General features: G+C 44.0%; 1 protein-coding gene across 1 annotated transcript in view; it reads left to right on the top strand.

Moving 5' to 3' along the window:
- The window catches only part of WRN (WRN RecQ like helicase), a 115,384-nt gene that overhangs the window by 22,259 nt on the left and 71,396 nt on the right, over window positions 1-21,729 (top strand). Inside the window, 6 exon segments of the mRNA XM_085850958.1 lie at window positions 2,170-2,318; window positions 2,442-2,588; window positions 4,935-5,092; window positions 7,957-8,551; window positions 11,142-11,196; window positions 14,780-14,855. Coding sequence (XP_085707084.1) covers window positions 2,170-2,318; window positions 2,442-2,588; window positions 4,935-5,092; window positions 7,957-8,551; window positions 11,142-11,196; window positions 14,780-14,855 — 1,180 coding nt within the window.

Genomic DNA, 21,729 nt, shown 5'->3' with positions numbered 1-21,729 from the left:
GTGATCAAACAGTTTGGATGAGAAGAGACACCGACGTTCCCTTTCTGCACAATGTTTATTAATATAATGGCACGAATAACGAGTCTCGCTCAGCGAGCAAAGACAATATGGCGACGGTTCACTTACACCAACCGACAAGAAACCGGAAGCTCTCACCATATCCGGTGGAAAAACGCCAAGAAAGTAAGAATTACAGGCTTGCACGACACCAACATGGTATTCATAAATTGCATGAAACATTCATGGGCACAAGAGTACCAAACGTTCATACATATGGTGAAACAGCAAAGACTTTCTAACAAGTATGTTTCACAAACCTGGAACATAGAAAGTCACACCGTGTTACTGTGTTGTGCGCGCCAGTAAGCAGGGTACTGACAGCGTTCCCTGCCAGCCGCAGTTTCAGTGTGTACAATACTACCCCTGCCGGCCGTGTGCTGTGCTGGCCTGGCCTAGTTTTACCACGTCGACTTTCACCTTTTCACCTCTCCTCTGGCTGGACCTCTTTATTCCATCTGTGCTTGCTGGGCTCTTGCGGGTAGTGCCGTAATTAGTTGGTCACGCTCAACCACCCGAAGCAACGATGATCGATCCAAAAAAAGATCCGAATGTGGGCCCCCAATGCCCGAGGCTTGCACCGGGAATTTTTGACCACGTTGGATCCGTTCTGTGGACCGTGGAAGAAACGGCTTGAAAAAGCCAAAGCTTGAAAAGGACCCTCACAATGACGGACAATTTTGAAAAGATATCCTTACAAAGAGTTTACAATTTTCATTCACCGACAATAAAACTTTAGAAGCACATTTTCAAGGGATTTTCAAAATGTCATCGAAATTGTGGGGGGCCCCGGGGCCATGGCCCCACCTGGCCACCGCTAAATCCGGTAGTGGCTCCCACCCATGCAAACTATGCAACCAGAAGGCACGTGGTGTGATTGGCCGGTAAATCGAAATATGTGGAATGTGACAAGCATCTGATGTATAAACCATGAATGTGGTCAACATTGATTCGATACTTATCGGTATGCCGTCCTGATGCGGGCAAATAAGTCCAAAATCCAGATAGGTGGCTCCGTTTGATGTTTAACTGGTGTTGACCATGTAATCTTTGTCTGTTTGACAGAGTCACTGGGCCGAGTCCTCTGGGTTACAGGTGCCGCTTTGGTGTAGGACTATGTCCAATGGGGATTGGGGCGATACTCGTCACACTCCACATGTTTCAAATATATATATATATATATATATATATATATATATATATATATATATATATATATATATATATATATATATAGTAGCTGAATGCACCCGGCATTGCCCGGGACGCCGCCAGCCACATGGCCATCGTAATGTATATATACGAGGTGTGTTCAAAAAGTATCCAACCTTAATTTTTTGTACGTAAACAAATGAAGCTAGGGAGGCGTGGTTTGGTGCACTTATGTAGGTGATCCTAATCCGTATGTGTGAATTTTTTTCAATTTCGTATGCGTCAATTTCACAGTGGCCGTGGCCGTAAAATGCCATTAAATATAAACTGCCGTCTAAAATCCCCCCCCCCCCCGGGCCAAGGGGCCTCGCCACCGAGACTATAACCTTCCCGCGGCCTGTCCTGACATTTTTTGTTTTAGAGGTTCCCTCCTATCTGTCACCGTCCAGGAAATTAGCCCGTGCAGACAAACGTACAAAAACTTCAAAATATATATATATATATATATATATATATATATATATATATATATATATATATATATATATATATATATATATATATATATATATATATATATATATAAATAATAATAACCAATCAGCAGATTTTGAAATGCAGCATGGGAAGCGGCTGCCATAAACAAGAGATAGACAAATGCACGGACAGACACCACGCTTCGCAACATGAAAACAAGATACAGCGGATTATAGACTAGTGATTTCGGAATTTATGTTCCATATGCAGAATGGAAATTAATATCTGGCCCACCGTTGCCGTGGTGCATTCCCGGTTAATTTAATCTTACCAAAGGTTTATCCAAGTCGAAATACCCCAATATTGATTGGTGACCCAAGTTGTTTCAGGAATATTATTATTTCAGCCGTTTATGCTCTCGTTCTTTGCCCCTTGATCCTTGCTGTACTAAAATGAACCTTGTTTTTTTCAATCTTGTTTCAGGTTTTCCTTCTGTTCTCCAGCGGCTGCTCTCTGATGAAGCAATTAAAAAGGTGGGTGTTCAAATTGATGGAGATGCGGACAAGCTCTTTCGAGACTTTGGGATCCGGATGCGTGGTACTGTGAACTTATCGCAACTGACTAATGAGCAGGTATGACGTCCCTTCCTTTCTCCCCCCATATGTAAAAAAGAATAACCTCACAATCATTAGAAGCAATCTCTAGACTTTTCAAATTGGCTACGTGCTAAAACTGTATCTTGCACATTGTTCCAGTTTCACTGTGCTCAACGCTGGAGCCTCGCTGGGTTGACCCAATTCCTTCTTGGATCTACATTGTCGAAGGGAGATGTGCGGTGCAGCAATTGGCAGCAGGTTCCTCTCAGTAATGAGCAGCAACTTTATGCAGCGAAGGATGCTTATGTATGTATTCATATATTGATATTGTTACGTTTGAGGGGGAGGTATGCATTCAAAGGGTAATTAGGATGTTTAATTAGGTATGCCATGCTGTTCAAGTTTACCAGGATCTCAATGTAATAAGTAGCAATTCAGTGGTGATAAGTTGTCTCGTAAATGTCCATTTCTTCAAGGGGGAAATGGTAATTGTCGCGTAATTAGTTAGGGATACGGGATAGGGTAAGTGTGTCTGCGTAAACCCCTTTTAGTATTCCCTGGAGGCTTGCCGTGACGTCACAGGACAGTGCTGCGGATGGCTCCGCCCCGTGATCACGATTGGCGGAAGGCGACGGCGGTGGGCCAATAAAACGGCTCGATTGGAAGTGACGACTCGAGGATAAAAAGGCTCTGTTCGGGGAAAAGGCGAAGAGGAAGAAGATCGGGACAGAAACCGTTCTGGTGGAGGCTGTTGTGCTGGGAGCGTGCTGTGTTGTTGCGCTGATTCGATCCTGTTTTCATCGTGTCTCGTGGCCTTGCTGTTCCTCGTGCCTCACCTTGGTTGGCTCTGGGGTTCTGCTGGCTCGGAGTACTGGGTTGAACGGCGGGTGGACCTGCCTCCCTCTCCTGCTCGCGACTTGGCACCAGAACTGGTTCCCTGGCGGCTGTGAGCGGTCTTGGGCCGACACCAGGAGGTCGACAGCACCATGGTGTCTCCTGCCCCTGACGAGCGCAACGCCAGCTCGTCCGACGCCAATCCAGGGACTCTTGCGTCTACACCACGGGCCAGCTTGACCACCAGGACCAGCTACGTTTTGTGTGTGTGTGTGTGTGTGTGTGTGTGTGTGTGTGTGTGTGTGTGTGTGTGTGTGTGTGTGTGTGTGTGTGTGTGTGTGTGTGTGTGTGTGTGTGTGTGTGTGTGTGTGTGTGTGTACCTGGCGCCTTAGAGGGTTTGAGATTTGTATATCCATTGGGATTGTTTGTGTTTTCCCCACGCCCGAACCCACACCACCATCCCGTCGAATCGCCCCGGATCCCTCCTCTTGCCGAGTCTTGTTATTTCTAGTTAGAGAAATAAACGTTATCAACTCAGTGAAAAGCGACTCGTGCCACCTTCCTCGTCCCGTTTGCGGTAGAGCGATTAAAACCGCCATCTTTGGGTTATAAATAAATAAACCGCCTCCATCGTTTCGGCTCATTCTACGTTGGCGAGACTGTTCAAGTCCCGTGGACGTCACAATATTAATACTGTAGAGTAAGACTCCAATGAATATGCAAAAAAATACATTTGGTGCGACGACGTAGGGCAATTATCGTGACCACGTCTTAACGAATGATTGTGCCAAAGTACTATTGCACCTGGTTATTCATTGTCAACTGCGGTCGTCCCTGCACTTGGCACATTATCATTAAGCCTACCCCTATAGGATAGGGGGAGCCTTTTCTCTGTTGTAGGCTTTGTTACTACAATTCATGCCCCTAGTTTTTAATGGTACTTCGGATTTTTCTTTGACCCCAAGGAGTACTAAACTACCTTTTAGGTTCTTCCTTTTTTTCTGCCAATGTTCGAGAGGTATCTCTGAGCCGGGTGGGACTCTCTGAATGAAATTTTGCACCAATAATGGAATAAACATAATATGCAGCGTTGACATAAGTTTTTTGACCTTGACCTAATTTTTAGCTCACCTGGAACGTAGTTCCGGTGAGCTTATGGGATTGCGCTCTGTCTGTCTGTCTGTCCATCCACAAATACTTGCAACTTCTTCTTTGAAACTACATATATGATTTCAATGAAACTTTGCCACAACGTTCATCACCGTGTATGTACCAAAGTTTGTTCATGGCATAAAAAAATGGGCCCTTGGTGGACCTACGGAGGTTGCCCCCCAAAATATGCATTTGCTTTCTTCACAGAAACTATACACACAATTCGGATAAAACTTAACCACCACTTTCATCACGCGTGATGTGCTGAAGTTGTTCACGACATAAAAAAAATTGAGGTCTAAGGGGTTATTATATGGGGGTTGACCCCCAGAATATGTATTTGCTTTCTTCTCTGAAACCACACATACAATTTTGATGGAACTTGACTACAACCTTTCTTTATCACCCATGATGTACCAAAGTTTGTTCACGACATTAAGAAAACAAAAATTCCATAAGTATAATTACTTTCATCTCTGATATATATTTTGTGGGTCATCCCTGCCTACCAGTGGTTCCCTGATTTTCTTATCCAGCCACTACCAGGTGAGCACCCAAGGGTATTGCTTTAAGTTCATGACTCTCGTGATCAATAAATCTCTCCAGTCTCAGATTAATTGATATGTGATTTATACGATCATATCTCATTCCCACCTTTCCCAACAGGCTGGCTTGCTGATATATCAGAAGCTTGAGGTTATGAGGAAGAAAGAAGATGCAGATGCTGGGAAACAGCAGGATTTTGATCCCATAAAACCTTTTGGCTTGCGCACCACCAGTACGGCAGACCTCATGAAGCAAATGTCCAGAGAGATTCTTCATCGGTAAGGAAAGTTCATTTCATCGGTGTTCCTCAATAGTAAAAAGCACAATTTTGGAAGAACACTGTTTACAATTTCACTCATGGTTTTTATCACAGACATCTGAATTTAGAATCCCTCTTTGTTTGCCTTCAGATAGACACCTTGCATTTTATTCAGTAATCTTAGCATCCTCAAAAATGTCTTCTTTTTTTTGTGGCAATTGTTTTTGCACTTTTTGAAATGCCGCACATTCAATTTCAACAATCCAATATTTTTCTCTCTTGTCAGACTCTCTGTAGAACATAATGTTGCTTTATCTAATCTTGTAGGTTTTTTTCTATCTCCCAAGAAGAATATTCTATTAGTCAGGCAGCTTAACTGAATTATGGGGACAGACCATACAAAAGCACCATTTGTTTTTTTCCTGGATTTCATTTATATCGACAACAATTTTACCATTGGTGCCACAAAGTCTGTAATTGACTACTATTTTTTAAATGATAATTTATGCAAATTATATGCATTTTAAGCATATTCACTGGCATTTCGTATTTACTTTCCATACGTATTTACTTTCATCGTATTTACTTTCATACGTATTCCATACGTATTTACTTTCATCTCTGTTATATATTTTGTGGGTCATCCATGCCTACCAGTGGTTCCCTGATTATCTTATCCAGCCACTACCAGGTGAGTACTCAAGGGTATTGCTATTAACTATTAATAGTTAACTATTAAATGATGAACTGTTAAATGATCAATTATTTGATTGTCAGCTTTTATTTTTTGGACTGGATATGTTTGGTCTATTCAGAGCTTTCATATTGCAAGCTTTGCATTTGTATTAGTTAATTTCAAATGTAAATTTATGCAAATTTAATATAAATGTATAGTATTTTGTTGATGTTTCGATATGCATGTGTAACTGACAAAGAAAATTGGGATCATCGATCTAAGATTGGCAAGCTTAAACCTTTACACTCAGGATAATAATGGTGTGGGCTGCTTTTTTGTTGTGTACAATTTGCATCGATACATAATAAAATAAGCAAATTAATTTACATCAACTTTTCAAAGATGTTAATATCAATAAAAAAACAAGCATTTGGAGGATTTGCAAATTTAAGATCTCATGAGAAGTGCATTCAAATACTATCAGAGGGGTTAAGTATAACTGAAAAGCAAATTGACATGCCTTCTGGGAATCTACTTTTCACATTTACAGCTACAAAGCTCGGTGCACCTCCATTTGGCCTTCAATGCAGCCTCTCGTGCTCTTGTAGCCACACTTGAGCAGTACATTGTAGGCTTTAGAAGCAATGGTTCAGTTCAAGTGGTCCATTTGTTCTTCTTTTTTCTGCCCGTGGAACCAACTTGCACATTATGTCCAATCTCATTCTTCCCTCCAAGTCTTCAAGACAGCTGCTCACCACCATCTCAGATCATCCCCAATCCAAACACATGATCTTTTTACCCCCGTTAACCCCTCCCACCCCCAAGCCTCCCTCCCTCCAAAATTTCCAGTTTTTCCTTCTGAGAGTTTCCTTGTGTGTCAATCTTGTCTACCCTATGCATCCTCCCCTGCCCCTCATTCCTTCCCACACCCGTTGTTTGTCCAAGTCTCCTTGTATTTTGTCCTTCAACCCTGCTTTGGTGTTTCTCCCTAGACCCCCCCCCCCCGTTCAATTTTTTTTTTGTACTGTTCTTATCATACATATGTATCCTCGGGGAATTTATTTTTAACTGCGAATTAAATCATTTATGTGAAGCACCCAGAAAATATTTCACTGCATAAAGTTTAGAGCTGGTAATTTAGACTTTCAAGAAAATACCTGTAAATACATGAACAATGCCTATAATTTGCATAAACTCACATAATCATAAAATATAACTTCAGATAATTTAATTTAATAATGATTTTGAATTGTGATGATCAACAGGCAGAAAGTCTTTCCTACATCCAGTTTTTGAGCTTGTAAGTTGCAATTTCAACTAAATATTAATAAATACTTGTGATTTGCATAAATTGACATACATGAAGGCATGATTTGATTAAGTGGCACCTCTCAAAATATTAAAGGTATAGGTATAACAAGCACATGAAGAAAGTTTGTTGCTTTTGTTCGCTCTGTCCTCGTAACTCAAACATATGGGTCTGAGCTGCCTGACTATATGTACTAATTTAGCAATAGCATGGCATCCACAATGCAGAAACCCCACATATTTTTATTTATTCTCATCGATAACTCTTCATTTTGTAAATCATAATGATGTAATTCATAAAGATTTACAAAATGCGATAATTGAATAAAGATTGCATCGATCATTGTGCATATCAGATTTTATGGTTCCGAAAGATTGTTCCCTGTTCAATTCTGTTTAAAAAATACCAAGGTGTATTTTATCGCATGGTTTATTTGGACTTTATGAGGTAGCCGGACAAAAACTCTTTATTTATTTATTGCCCTGATCTCTCTATCGAGTGCAGCCTGTGGCTGCTGGTTGCATCATTGGTTGGGATGTGGCTATGCTGCTGATGCAGTGTCCCCCTTACCAGTGCACTGGTACTCATTTTGCTGACCTCGGAAGGATGATAGGCTGAGAGTCAACCTCCTGGTGTATTAATTCAGCGGCCCAACAGGGCTTGAACTCAGGACCCTAGGATCCCAAGCCACCACCCTAACCACTAAGCCAACACCAAGCTTATTGCCCTGATTATTAGGGTTTCTACCTCTTTATTTGGCCTTGATATTTATAATTCTTTAATAAAGCATGAGATTGGCATATTTTATAGAAATGCATCTCTCCAATGACAGATTAATCAATTGGTTTATGTTATCACATGTCAACACATTTGGTGTTTACCTCTTCGTGTTTATTAGGGCAAAATCTGCTGTGAACAACTTTTTGAGCAACATCGGTCAACTGAGCTGCCCAGCATCAACTCTTCAGGCAAAAAAGCTCATACATGTTGAGAGGGGTGAATATAATTTGCATTCATCAATGGGGGGCTCTCGTGGACAGAACATTAATTTGAAGAATGATGCTGCAATAACAGGATCAAAGACGTGTGCTTCAGTCAGGGCAAAAATGAGGGTAAATGAAGAATCAGACCAGGAGCTACATGGGAAAGTGGATGATTTGGACGTGGATTTTGATTGGGATCAAGATGCAACTGTTGGAGACTTTGACTGTGGTCAAGAGAAAGATAAAAACTCGAATGTGGAGCTGAGAGACGTCAAACATTTGAGCACCAATTTGGAAAGAGACATTGGAGATTCAGAAATTGAGCTTGAAAAACCGATCAGAGATTCAGATCTTGAGCTGGAAAGAGAGTTTGGAGATTCAGATCTTGAGCTGGAAAGAGAGTTTGGAGATTCAGATCTTGAGCTGGAAAGAGAGTTTGGAGATTCAGATCTTGAGCTGGAAGATGAAGTTGATAACTTGGACCATCATGTGCTTGAGCAGAAAAGAACGGTAATTACAAACATTTTAATTTTGCTGTAATGCTTTTCTTCCCCTTGCTTTAATACTTTCATAATTGCACATGGATTGGTTGTTTTGTGCACATTTGAGTGTACTATGTAATAGGATAGACATTGTATTCACAATAAACTCCACAAACTGAATCCCCTCATTCATATGTAGCAGTTGTTATTCATCACTGCAATGCTGATATGTACTCTATTTGTTAAGCTTTATGAAGATTTAGACCAACTGCAGATGGATGACCAATGTTTGAATAATATATGATTTATGAATTTTCTAATTTCCAAGATGAAGACCTTGTTTTCAATTTTTTTGCCTGACCCACTAACCGACAATTGTGGCTGTGGGCAGTTTAGAAACTGATAGCTTCGCCAAAAAGTGTGATATTTCACGAGTCTTCTTGCCAGTAAGTCACAACTGGTAGTGTAGCGTGCTGGGGTTATTGAAGGTATGCTCGGCCATCAGACTACTGACAGTTATGCCCCACCAATTTAGTAGGACTTGTCTTTCATTTAAAAGCTTCAAATCTCATTTTCAGCTTTAGGAATTGAGTGAAGTTCCCAGGGATCGTCTCAGGATACTTGTCATCCACTTTCCCCAAACACCCAAAAATATAATTTTATTGTGGGTATTGACAGCTACTCTGTTTGGGAGAGAAATGCATGCATGGTGTGGTGTTTTCTTAATTGCCATTCATGCAAATTACTAATTACCGCAAATCCAGGTAAATTACTTCTCTCTGAATTTCTTATGGTGAGAGATGAGGCAAATTAGTAATTAATTACTAATTTCTGTGTAGAATCCACACCCTAATTTTGCATCCTTTTCAATGAAAGAAATGCATCTAGAAGAAAGAAACAACCAGGATGGGGCTTTAGTTCATGTTGACATTCTTTCTTGTCCATTTGTGGCCCTTAAAAGGGCCTTTTGTTTTTAGTATTAGCTTATAATTCATGCTTAAGCTTTTCAATTGCTGCGTCAGAACACTGTCTTTGTCTGCTCTGTCTTGTGGCACTGGAAAGCGTCCAATACGGGCATGCTTCGTCGCTGGGAAAGTCCACAATCATTCCTGCTCCACACGAAACGAAGCCAGTCCTAGACGAGCTCTTCATCCATCCAACCCTTTGGATGGATATGCACGATGACACCCGGCGGGAACTTCTTTGGTGAGTGCCTTCCTCTGAAAGATGACATATGGTGGCAGCTTCCCTCCATTGACGGTGCACTCGAGCATGATGTTCAACTGCTCTTTCTTGTGTCCGGTAATGGTGATGCTCACGGTCTTGACACCGTTCGCCGACACAGTGGTGTTTTTCGGGATATCAAAGGTAAGTGGGGTTTCGTTGGCATTCTTGATGCGTCGCAGGAAGGCCATGTTCCCGGTGAAGTCGAATGATGAATTGTTGAAACCTTATCTTATCCAAGATGTTGGCTGGCAGATGTTGCATGACGTGGGTGTGGTGAGGAACTGATAGCCCATGATGTGCTGACCTTGAAGTCTCCGATGCCCGCTGCATCAGCGATGCTCCTCGCCTTGAGTCTCAGCACAAGTGTCGATATGGCTTGCCCCGTTCGACCACTTCTCACGAATCCGAGCAATGACCCTGTCCTCCAGTTACGGCCACTTGGTTGTTTTGCTTCTTAACGCCTTCTTCTTTCTTGGGATGTTCTTAAAGGTTGTTTTAGATGCCTGTCAATGCCTAACGTTGGATTCATCCAAGCCGTACTTCCTCCCGGTCACCAAACTCTTCTGCATCCTGGCACACCGAGAGCTTGAAGGCAGCAGTGAAGAAAAGTCTTGACATCTTGATCATGGTGTCTCGGACAGGATAGAACAAATGATGATATTTTGTCTCAACCTCCTTGGTTATCTATCCTCTGCCAGGCTAAGTGGTGTTTTCTTTGGCTGGTGTTAAAGTCGCATTATAGTGCCATTTTGAGTGTGTAATCAAAAGTTGCGCCACCTATTGAAAACCCGAAGCGGGCTTTCCCCGTCGGCTCGCAGGACGATCAAGGAAAGTATTGTATACAACAAAGAAGATTGTCACTTGTTTCAGACAACATTTTTATGAGACCAGTGAATGTCAATCATGTCCGAAGTGGGTCAGTCAATCGGACAAAATTTTGACAGCACCACAAATCATTAACGGGTTTCTGAAATGACCTGCTTTATTTTCTACAATACTCAAAGAACGCAATCACTGAAAACGTGCACAGCGCAAGCAGAGAAGTGAGTCAACAAGGACTGTTATTACTGAGACGACTTGTTTTGCAATTTACCACTCCTTGATTGAAACATCATTCTCTTACATTTTATACGTTCTTCCAATGTGCATCTAAGTGAAAGAAATGAGATATTCAGCATTGCAAATAGGTAATTTTGTCATGTCCTGTGATCAAATTTCTTATCGCCGTGTATCAACCGCACCTCCGACTTTTGTTTTTTCCTGTTCTTAAAATAGTGCGGCTTATACACAAAAATTTACATCATTACTGCTTAAAGCAATAATCACTTGTAGCATCTTTCCTGTTACTGTCTTGTAACTATTACTTGATTGTTGTTGGGTTTGGTTTTCAGGCATTCCCGAAGGAAGCAGGTATTTCTGCAAGCATGACAGATGATATAAATGATGGTAAGTAATTATATAATATTGTGGAATGCTGAGCATACTTCATTAAATTTTGTTATTCCTTGTATTTTTATATTGAAATACCATCGCAAATGCCCTGATGTGACCTCAGAACTCCAATCACCTTTTCACTTAATGCTGATTTGAATTTTTTGACTGCACATTAGACTTCCTGCCCCACATTTTGTCAGGTCAGGCCAGATTAGACCTGTTACTTGCTACAGGTGCCATGTAAACCGGTACTAACCTGTTTCATGGTCGGGTTTTCAGTGACTGAACCGTCTCTCCCGCAAGGTTTCCTGGTGATGAGGGTGTATGGATATGGACACCTAGTAGGATTAAAAACAAAACCTGTCAAAGGGCAGAGGAGCTCCTTGTGAGCCAACGGCCTTCCATATCTCATGCTCAACTGTCTGCGGATGTCGTCCTGCAGTTGGGTTACTTTTTTTTTTAGGAGGTTGGTGGCAGGATTTGCACTCCGGCCACCGGACCAAAATACTTGATTCCGCAAAACACACACAAAAAAAATGCAAAGAAAACTGAAAATCCACTCAATGGGAGTACCTCCTGTGCTGCTGCCCTTTGCAGAGCAGCTCAACGAATTACGGGATTGAGGCAAAGCGTTTGGGACCCCATTCCTTGATGATGGGAGGAAAAGCATGCAGTAGGCATCCAGGGTCAGATTGCGGTGGGATGTGGTTGAGTGGTGCTGAAGTGTCGTACACCAGATAGCGGTCTCCTTGGGTTACCATCACCATTACCGGACACAAGACAGAGGCGGTCCCTTCGGGTGGGTGCCTGGAATTTCCTATCCACAAGAGAGGATGATCACCTGTCTCTCTTGTCATCCAAGCTCAAGTGTTTGAACAATGGTATTGCAGAACTCTGAAGTTCGGAGACCAGATAGTGGCGAGATCATGGTGGTTGGTTACACCTACGAATGGTCTGGTCGCTCTAATGGTTACCATGCTTAAGGAATTATCCAATGATAATTGAGGTAACACCGATCAACGAACGTATTATGAGACAAAGGATTCGTCACTCCTTGGGTGTCGTTTCCCTGGTCTCTGTATATGCACCGAGTAAGGCGAGTGATCTCACCATGAAGGACGAATTCTATGCCGTGCTAGAGTCTGTGGTTGATCATTTCCCCAGGCAAGATACTCTTCTAGTCTTGGGGGATTTGAATGCATCGACTGGCACTGATAAGGATGGTTTTGAGACATCTGTTGGTCCACCTTGGGTCTGGAAATGTGAACCAGAATAGCACCAAGTTCCTTGACTTTGCAAGAAGTCATGGACTGAGGGTGGCTGATTCATGGTTTCAGCGCTCACAGGCTCACCGCTGGACTTGGTATTCCAATGCTGGTGGTGTGGCAAAGGAGGTTGACCATGTGCTCGTTGATAGTCGCTGGAGGATGATCCAGGACTGCAGGGTCTACCGGAGTGCTCGGTTCCTCTGGAGGATTTGTGGTCTTCATGGGGTGCCACTAAAACTGATCAATCTGATGTCTTAACTGTACTCTGGAACTGAGAGTGCTGTGAGATGTGGTGATACCATCTCTGACTTATTTCAGTTGCTATTGGAGTTCGTCAGTGGTGTGTACCGGCCCGCACACTTTTCAGCACTTGTACGGATTGGATTCAGGGGAGGATGTCTTAGAGATCAAGCTGCCGTGCATTGTTTGGGAATGCCAAGATCTCTAAACTTGATTTTGCAGAGACTCCAGATATCCTTTTGGGGGCCTTCGAGGTGCTGAATGAGGAGTCGGAGCTGCTGGGATTACGGGTTTCCTGGGTCAAAACTAAGATCCAGGCTTTCAATGACATCTTGGATGCTGCTATCTTGCCTGTACTTGTTTGTGGTGAGGATGTTGAGGTCACGGAGAGATTAATTTACCTTGACAGTGATATTCATGTCTCTGCTGGCTGTGAGCCAGAGGTCACTCAAGGTCTGGGTCGGGCCTGGGGAGTTATGGATTCACTGGATCACGGGGAGTGGTGCTGCTGGTACCTATGCAGGACGACGAAAGTCCGAGTCTTCAGGTCCTTGGTGCTTCCAGTCTTGCTCAATGGATGTGAGACTTTGACTATGACCAGGGTTCTGAGATGGAGACTTCCTTTGGTACCAGATCTCTTCGGAGAGTCCTTGGTTATTGCTGGTCGGACATTGTGACCAACTAGCGGTTGCTGAGACTCAAATGAGATTTATTATCTGCATAGTCCGTGAGCGTCAGCTGCGGCTGTATTAACATGTGGGTCGTTTTCCTGACGCTGATCCTGCTCACCAGATTCTCTCACTGAGGGAGACTCGTGAGTGGAGGAGGTCAATGGGCTGACCACGTGCCTCGTGGTTGCAGCAGGTTGATCAGCATCTCAAGGAGATGGGGATGGGCCAGGCATCTGCCTGTGGGATGGCCAGACGGAGGCCCCTGGAGTACCGGCGGAAAGTGGATGCAGCGACGCGCTGCTGCGGTGCATGCTCCCATACTCCACCTGATATTAGACTCAGGATCATTTCTCCCCACACTGACCTTGTTTGTATGTCCATCCTGTATTGTATAGCTCGGATGACGATCTCTCAATTAGGTCTTCCATGGGCCATTATCATTGAGTGTCTCGAAGGAAATGAGAAAATCACTTCTATGACCTTCGAAGCACAGCAACAAATGAGGAAGGAAATACTAGCATTTTGTCTATTGGCTGCATGTAATCTGAAGATTATGTAAAAAAAATTTTTGTAAAAAAATGTACCAATCATTCATTCTGAAAACAAAGCACAGTGGCTAATTATCGGTTGGCGGGGGATATAGAAATGGGTTCCGTCCGTCCATCCGTCTTAACTACAAATCCCCTCAAGATATATTTACGAAATTTGGTCCACGTATCAAGCAAGTGGTGAACTGGTGCCTTTCGATATTTTCTAATAGATAGGTCACATGGTTTGGCAGCCATGTTGGATTCAAGAAAAATATTAAATAATGTTTTCTCTGGAATCACATAACCTAACGAAGCCAAAATTTTCAACTATCATCTTCCATCATGTCTACATACATCGTAAAAATTATGACGTCACAAGTCACATGGTTTGGTGGCCATCTTGGATAGAAAAACACCTCATCCGATTAACACGAAACTTCACACACGTATTCCACTGGAGGATTGAAAGCAGAATGTAAATTTATGATGTCATAGGTCACATGGTTCGTCAGCCATCTTGGATTGAAAATTAATAAATTTTAAAAATCTTCTCCAGAACGGCTGGACAGATTGAGGTAAAATTTCCCATACACTTTCCCCAAGACATCCTTTCAGAAGTTTGTTAATTTCTAATTGATAGGTCACATGGTTTGGTGGCCATATTGAATTTACCCTAAAACCCTCAAACATCTCCAGAACGGCTGGTCAGATTAAGGGGAAACTTCACATACATATTGCACACGCGTAGGGAATATAAGTTTGTTAATCCTCATTTACTATGGCGGGGGATATCGAAGACGTTGTCTTCAACGGATGCTAGTTTCCTCTGTCTTTGTCTTGCACTGAAAGGTCTGCCCATCTGTGGCTTTCTCCATTTTTTCCACAGAAGAAAATATTCCTGAACCCAGGACGGAGCACTTAACCTGCTTGAAAACACTTTTTGGTCACTCGTCGTTTAAACCGTAAGTTTTTATGATTATTATTTCTTGTTGTTTAACTAATACCTGATTGTACTTGATGTGTGGCATGTTTTGATCAACAACAGGGTTGATCTTTCAGTATTCCCATCTTAACCCTTGGCTTGTACTACAGGGAACCTATATTGAAATCCGATATACAAAATGTGTTTGTCCATTGTTTATGAATGTCGTCCTAAATCATGTAAAAGTTCACTGATGTTTACTAATATATTCTATACTACATGTGATTTATGCATAAGCTCCTGCATGAGCTTTAGATCATTGTTAAAAAAATTAGAAAAAAATAAACAAAATAATGCAGTGAAAAACTGATTTGAATATTTCATAATACTGTTACATGGAATGAGGGTGGGGGGAGGGTATGGATAGAATGTTCTAAGAATAATTTTGACCGTGTGCTTGAGTGGTGCAGAATTACTCCTGCAATAGGGATCTGTCATGGGTAAGTTGAATTAATATGTGCACTCACGGGGTAATTATTGTAAACAAAAGAGCAGAACAGGGTGAGGTTGTAATGTGTAAAACTTCATGTGCAGGCGAGGCCAGGTGTGGACCTGGTCACAAGGCACACGCAAAGTGCTTGGCGCATTTAAATGGATATCTCAATGGGCCGTTGGCCAGGAGACTGTAGTCCACGGGTGAAGTGAGCTATGGAGCCCTGGAGAGGGGTGGAACACTTTTACGAGGGGCCGCCCCACAGGGTGGATTGCCCGGAAGATGGTGCCGCCTATTGGCTGCGGGAGCCCTAATGAAAGGGAACTGCCGTGCATGAAGGTGGTCCCCAGAGGTGTAAAGGCTGTGTCCATGCATGAGCGTAAAAGATGGCAGTTGCGCTTTTGGGGACGACCTCTTGGTCTCTCTCTGCTTCATGGCTTATTCAAGAAAGATTGATCGAGAGATGCAGAATTTATCTTCCCACATTCACACCATACTCTCCAGCTCTCCTCCCTCATCCTGAGCTGCACTTCACCCTGTGCCGTGCCAGCCTACATTACATCAGCGTCCTGCAGTCATGACCAGCTCATACCTGCACCAGTCCTCGATTGTTATGTTCCCTTTGGTGGTCTGAATCTGGTATTATCAGCACCCTTAGTGGGGTTATTTCTCTTGTAGATAAGTTTGTGTTTATTACCTCCCCCCCCCTCCGCACCCACTTTATCCCTCCCTTTGTCTGTTGACCACTGGATCTATTCCATTATTTATAGTCTTGTTCATCCTTTCCCCAATCTATACTTCTTAATTAACCCTTTCTTAATGTACAAGAAACATATTGTCGTAGTTCGATGGATTTGCCCCTACCTGGACGAATGGCCAAACAGTTCTCCATTGGAGGCTTACAGCCGAGATTCTCGGAGATTATGGCCCTCGTGGGAAAGAAACAGCTAGGTGCTTCACCAGGACGGTAGCACAGCACAGGGGTTTTACTCTCATCCACTACAGATACACGGACACCAGCAACTTAAATAAATACTGATTTATTTTACAGAAAATCAAGTTGTAATGGAACAAATCAAGATGTGAGGTAACCTCAATATAATTTTGAGGTGCCTCCACACAGACTTGAATTCAGACAAGGGGAACAGAATAAAACAATGTCTCTGTTCCCCACTGTTTTGTCCTTCCCTCTCCCGCCCCTCTTGTCTCCTACCACCCTTGTTGTGTGTTGTGTTGGCTCTCATACGAGCCTCGACAATGTATACAAAAAAAAAATACCTCCTCTATTTCGGCACTTAGCTTCGGGTCCAGGAGTGAGTTTCATTAGCTTGAAGGTCACCAAACTGCTTCATCACTGCGTGGGAGGATGCGCCCGCAATGGCGCCGAGCTGCTCTCAACTGCCATGCAGCCTCTTTTTCGACCATCCTCACCGACGTTGATCTTCTGCTTTGCAAAATGGCATTGTCTCTTTTCCCCGATGGCTCGACACGAGGCTTTGATGCTGGTCCCACACGTGGGCTAACTCGCCTCAGGAGCACGAACACAAGAATCATGCGGTCTTCTTCATGCGTCGAAGGAAAGCCAGCCGTAATGCCCTGCTCTTTCAACCGCAGATCCTGCCTGTCTTGCTTCTGTCCTGCTTCAAGCCTTTGTCTCCGACCGTGTCTCTCTCCTCCTGCAACGATGTGTCTTCTCACGCTGTTCTTTCCGATCACTCCTTCACACGAGACTCTGACTAACCTCACTCTGCTCCTGCCATGAGCAGCTTACCCCCCCCCACCCCTGGTTCTCTTTTGAGACACCTCTTGGTTACGATCCCATCCTTCACACCAAACTCCCTCATGCATTCGCTTCTGATCTCTCTTCGACGTCACACCTATCAATCATCCATTCCGGGGGTGTGACTTTCGCCCACCGTCACCCTTGGAGGTGGGGATTCTTGTCTGCTTGGTCGTGCAGCTCGGTTGTCATGGTTGTTGTTACGAAAATGTAATTTTATCATTGCTGGTTTGTAAATGAAAAAAATTACCCCCGTGTGGGGGTGACGGTCATCTCTATAATGTTTTTTACTATCATAATCGATGAACCGTTGCCAGATATCTCCTAAAATGACAGACGAGATAGGTTTTGAAAATGGTGACTTTCACACCTTTCGTGACCTCATGACCTTGACCCTGACCTCAAATCCGGGAAAACAAATATGTCGTTGGGTATCACTCATCGACCTCTACTCACATACCAAATTTCATCAAGATCGGAAGTAAAAAGTTTCCTTTTGACCATCTTCCAGGTTACGTGGCGGCCAAACGGGATGGAAATTCAAAAATCTCTGGTTAGATACAAGATAATATTTTTTACTATCATAATCAATAAACAGTTGCCGAATATCTTGTAGAATGGCAGACTAGATAGGTTTTGAAAATGGCGATTTTTATAACTTACGTGACCTTATGACCTTGACCCTGACCTTGAACCCGGAAAAAAGTTATATCGTTGTGCAACACTCATCGACCTCTACCCACATACTAAGTTTCATCAAGATCGGAAAGAAAAATTGTTGACAGACGGGCGTATGGACGGATGGACATTTGGTCCAGCTTTATTGGGTCATCTCGGTAGAGATGACCTAAAAAGGAATAGTTTACAGGGGGCAATCACATACTGGGGAAAATTATCCTTCTTGATCCCTATATAATTAACCCCCGCTGTGGTGACAAGTAACACTTAAGCTCACAGTTTCCCTACTTAATTTACATCGAGATGTCTCCTACATGTCCATTGGCCAAGCAACTCTATATGATCCTATCGTTCCGATGAAGTGCCTCCATCTACCCCACAAACATAACACAATTCTCACCGTCTCCCTTCCTGTGCATAAGTAACTTCCGGTCTCTGCTTTATTTGAACGAACCTTGGGGTACCATAACTTGTTAATTAGTTAATTCTGAATGCATTAAAGTCAAACATTGCTTTCGTTATTTGTGGAGGTATTTAGACCTCCGGCGCAAAGCATCTTGGGTCTCTGATGTGACAATACCTAATAGCAAGTTTGTGTTGTTCCATTATTTTGAACATCATCATATTGGCATGAAAATGCCACAATAAATGATGAGGCATCACAATTTGACCAGACAAAGGTAGGGCAAGCAGATTATGTACACACATCTTGGGTTTTGAATGAGCTGGCTGGGCTTTTTTGGCACTTCCGGTGCAGTATTTATTTGAAGGCTTTCTTGGTTTCCAGAAATCCTAATTCTGCCTTTAGGTAAAGTTTAACTCACAATATCTTGGATATCAGTCCATTGTTCTCACGTCTGAGCTACCATTATACCAAATGTATTGCGGACGCAACCCTGATAACTCTGAAAGTCCGGCTTGTCTATCAAAAGACCACAGACGCAATCTACAACACTCACCTCTGTCCAGATCTTCACGCCCACAGTCGGTGTACTGACCTTTGAGATGAATGAAGCAGATGCGAAACCGTGCTGGCGGCTGCATAACGAACAAATATTAATTGGCCAAGCAAACCAACATTGCGCGCTGCACTGTATCATCTAACAGACCAATTAATCATTTGGGCCAATTTTCCCAGGAGCACTATCTCAAATCAACACTCAGCAGGATAATTCAAGAGATGATGTCAACTCTTTCATGAATTTATTACACGAGGAGGAAATTGGCAGTAGAAATGGCAGCTCGGCAATTCAAATGCGGAAATGGCAGGGGAAATCAGGAAAGGCCATTCAAACAATATTTACAAACAGTACATATACATTCCCATTACCTCCTATGCGATATACCCACCATCGGATCCTTAAAACAATTACTTCACACTTCTACACAAATGAATCAAGACACCCAAAGAAGTGAAAGAAAGTTTGGGAAAAGGGATGAGAAATATTGGTGAGAATAAGGGAGTGAGGGGTCTTCTACGAGTCCTGGTGCAACTTCCATAACCCTGCCTGTGATTGTGGTTCCCCCAATGCTCAGCCGTTTGGGTTCGCCTCCCTCTTAGATTCCTCCCTTCACTCCGTTGGAACGTTGGATGTTCTTTGGCCTAACACAATTTACTGCGTGGCTGTGTGGGAAGATTGTCCGGCAAGGCAGGCAGCTCCATGGTGTTGTGCCGAAAGCCGAGGTGAGATGAAAGTACACTGGGCTCGAGGTGTGCATCTGTGAGTGAGGTGGAGAGTACGGAATAAGAAAGATAGGAAAGATAAAGAATAAATTTGACGAAAGTTGGAAAGGGGATGCTGGAAAGAAAGCGAAGGAGCGAATCTGTTGTCTCACTTCATTCTCCAATCTGCCTTATCTGTCCAATCGATCCAATTTAAATGTCTGTGTGAATCTCCCCGAATCTTAATCTGCTCCAAAGAGAGAACTGTGTATCGCTCCTGTCTGTTATTTCGCTCGCATCTCCCCCAATCTCTATGTATGAGATCTGCCCTGAACCGCTGTGAAATCTGCTGCATCTCACCTTTTATTGACTTCCCTCCCCACCTCAACTCGTGGCTTCCGAGTCCCCCCCCCCCATTGGTCTGGACTGATGGCGCCCCTCTTTGGTGGTGATTGGTTGGGTCTTCGCTTTCTGTCTGGCAACATGGTTTCATTGGGCAGAGCGAGTACCTTTGCCAAAGTTCCATTTAGGGGGAGGGTAGGAACAAGAAATCTCCGCCCACCTGTTAAGGGTGATGGATTGCTTCTGCTCGGACAGGAGGTAAACGAGGCAGGGGTTTTGGGAGCAGTGCAACAAATTATTTGCTGAGGAAAAGGGTGTGGGAATATTTTGTTGGTGTGGTGTGCATGTGTGAGAAATGGATCGAATTGAGGAAGTGCAGAAAAGGAATAACAAAAACTTATTCTAACTCCCATTCGCAATGCATATCTATCCACATGAAAAACATTTATTCTTTATCACTGAACAGAATACTCAAAGGCATAACTATCTTTAAACCTATATCCATATGCTTTGACCTTCCTGGGGGTTCACAACTGTCCTTCTTCGGGCTCACAACAGTCACAATAGATAATTTGATGTTGAGTCTGTTTAACTAGCATTGTTGAAAACTTGGACTTTACACATTGATTTTTGCTAGTAATATTCAAGAATACTGTAAGACCCCGACGTTCATGGTCCTGCTATTTGCGGAGCCCGCATATTCGCGGGTCATACTGTGACCTGCTTTTACATTCGCACTTCACGTATTCCCGTTTTTGTTTGTTATTCTTCTTCTTCTTCTTCTTCTTCTTATTATTATTATTATTATTATTATTATTATTATTATTAGTACGAGTGCGGGCCCGTAGGTGCGTGCCAGTATGTGCAGCTTCGTTCCTTCGCTCTCGTAAATGACGACTGGATTGGGGCATTTTTTCAATTAGATCGGACCAACCGTATCATAAATGGCCATGACTTAGGAGACACCTGGGAAATGTACTCAGGTCCCCAGTGTAAATTGTGATGTCGTATCAAACGAAGAAGAAGAAGAAGAAGAAGAATTGTGACGCCTCCTTCTCTCTCGCCCCCACTCTCACCCCCCTCTCTCGCCCCCTCCTCTCTCTCCTCTCTTGAATTGTGACGCCCCCTCTCTCTCGCCCCCTCTCTCTCGCCCCCTCTCTCTCGCCCCCTCTCTCTCGCCCCCTCTCTCTCGCCCCCTCTCTCTCGCCCCTCTCTCGCCCCCTCTCTCGCCCCCCTCTCTCTCGCCCCCTCTCTCTCGCCCCCTCTCTCTCGCCCCTCTCTCTCGCTCTCTCTCTCGCCCCCTCTCTCTCGCCCCCCTCTCTCGCCCCCTCTCTCGCCCCCCTCTCTCGCCCCCTCTCTCGCCCCCCTCTCTCGCCCCCTCTCTCGCCCCCTCTCTCGCCCCCTCTCTCGCCCCCTCTCTCGCCCCCTCTCTCGCCCCCTCTCTCGCCCCCTCTCTCGCCCCCTCTCTCGCCCCCCTCTCTCGCCCCCTCTCTCGCCCCCTCTCTCGCCCCCTCTCTCGCCCCCTCTCTCGCCCCCTCTCTCGCCCCCCTCTCTCGCCCCCTCTCTCGCCCCCCTCTCTCGCCCCCCTCTCTCGCCCCCTCTCTCGCCCCCTCTCTCGCCCCCTCTCTCGCCCCCCTCTCTCGCCCCCCTCTCTCGCCCCCCTCTCTCGCCCCCCCTCTCTCGCCCCCCTCTCTCGCCCCCCTCTCGCCCCCCCATCTCACCCCCTCTCTCCCCCTCCTCTCTCCCCCTCCTCTCTCCCCCCTCCTCTCGCCCCTCTCTCTGTAAATGTATTCACAAATGTCTACCAAGCACAACAATTAATTCAAACCATGGGGAAAAAAACAGCTTTCAAACCCTTGGGAAAATTCAAACCTTGGGATTAATTAATAATTTGAACAATTAATTCAAACCTTGGGAAGAAACAGTTTTCAAACCTTGGGAAACACTTGGGAAACAGC

The sequence above is a fragment of the Eptatretus burgeri genome, chromosome 13, assembly GCF_056783735.1.
Source record: "Eptatretus burgeri isolate ZD-2024b chromosome 13, Ebu_testis_v1, whole genome shotgun sequence".
Classification (NCBI taxonomy): domain Eukaryota; kingdom Metazoa; phylum Chordata; class Myxini; order Myxiniformes; family Myxinidae; genus Eptatretus; species Eptatretus burgeri.
This window is presented reverse-complemented; position numbering and strand designations above follow the sequence as displayed.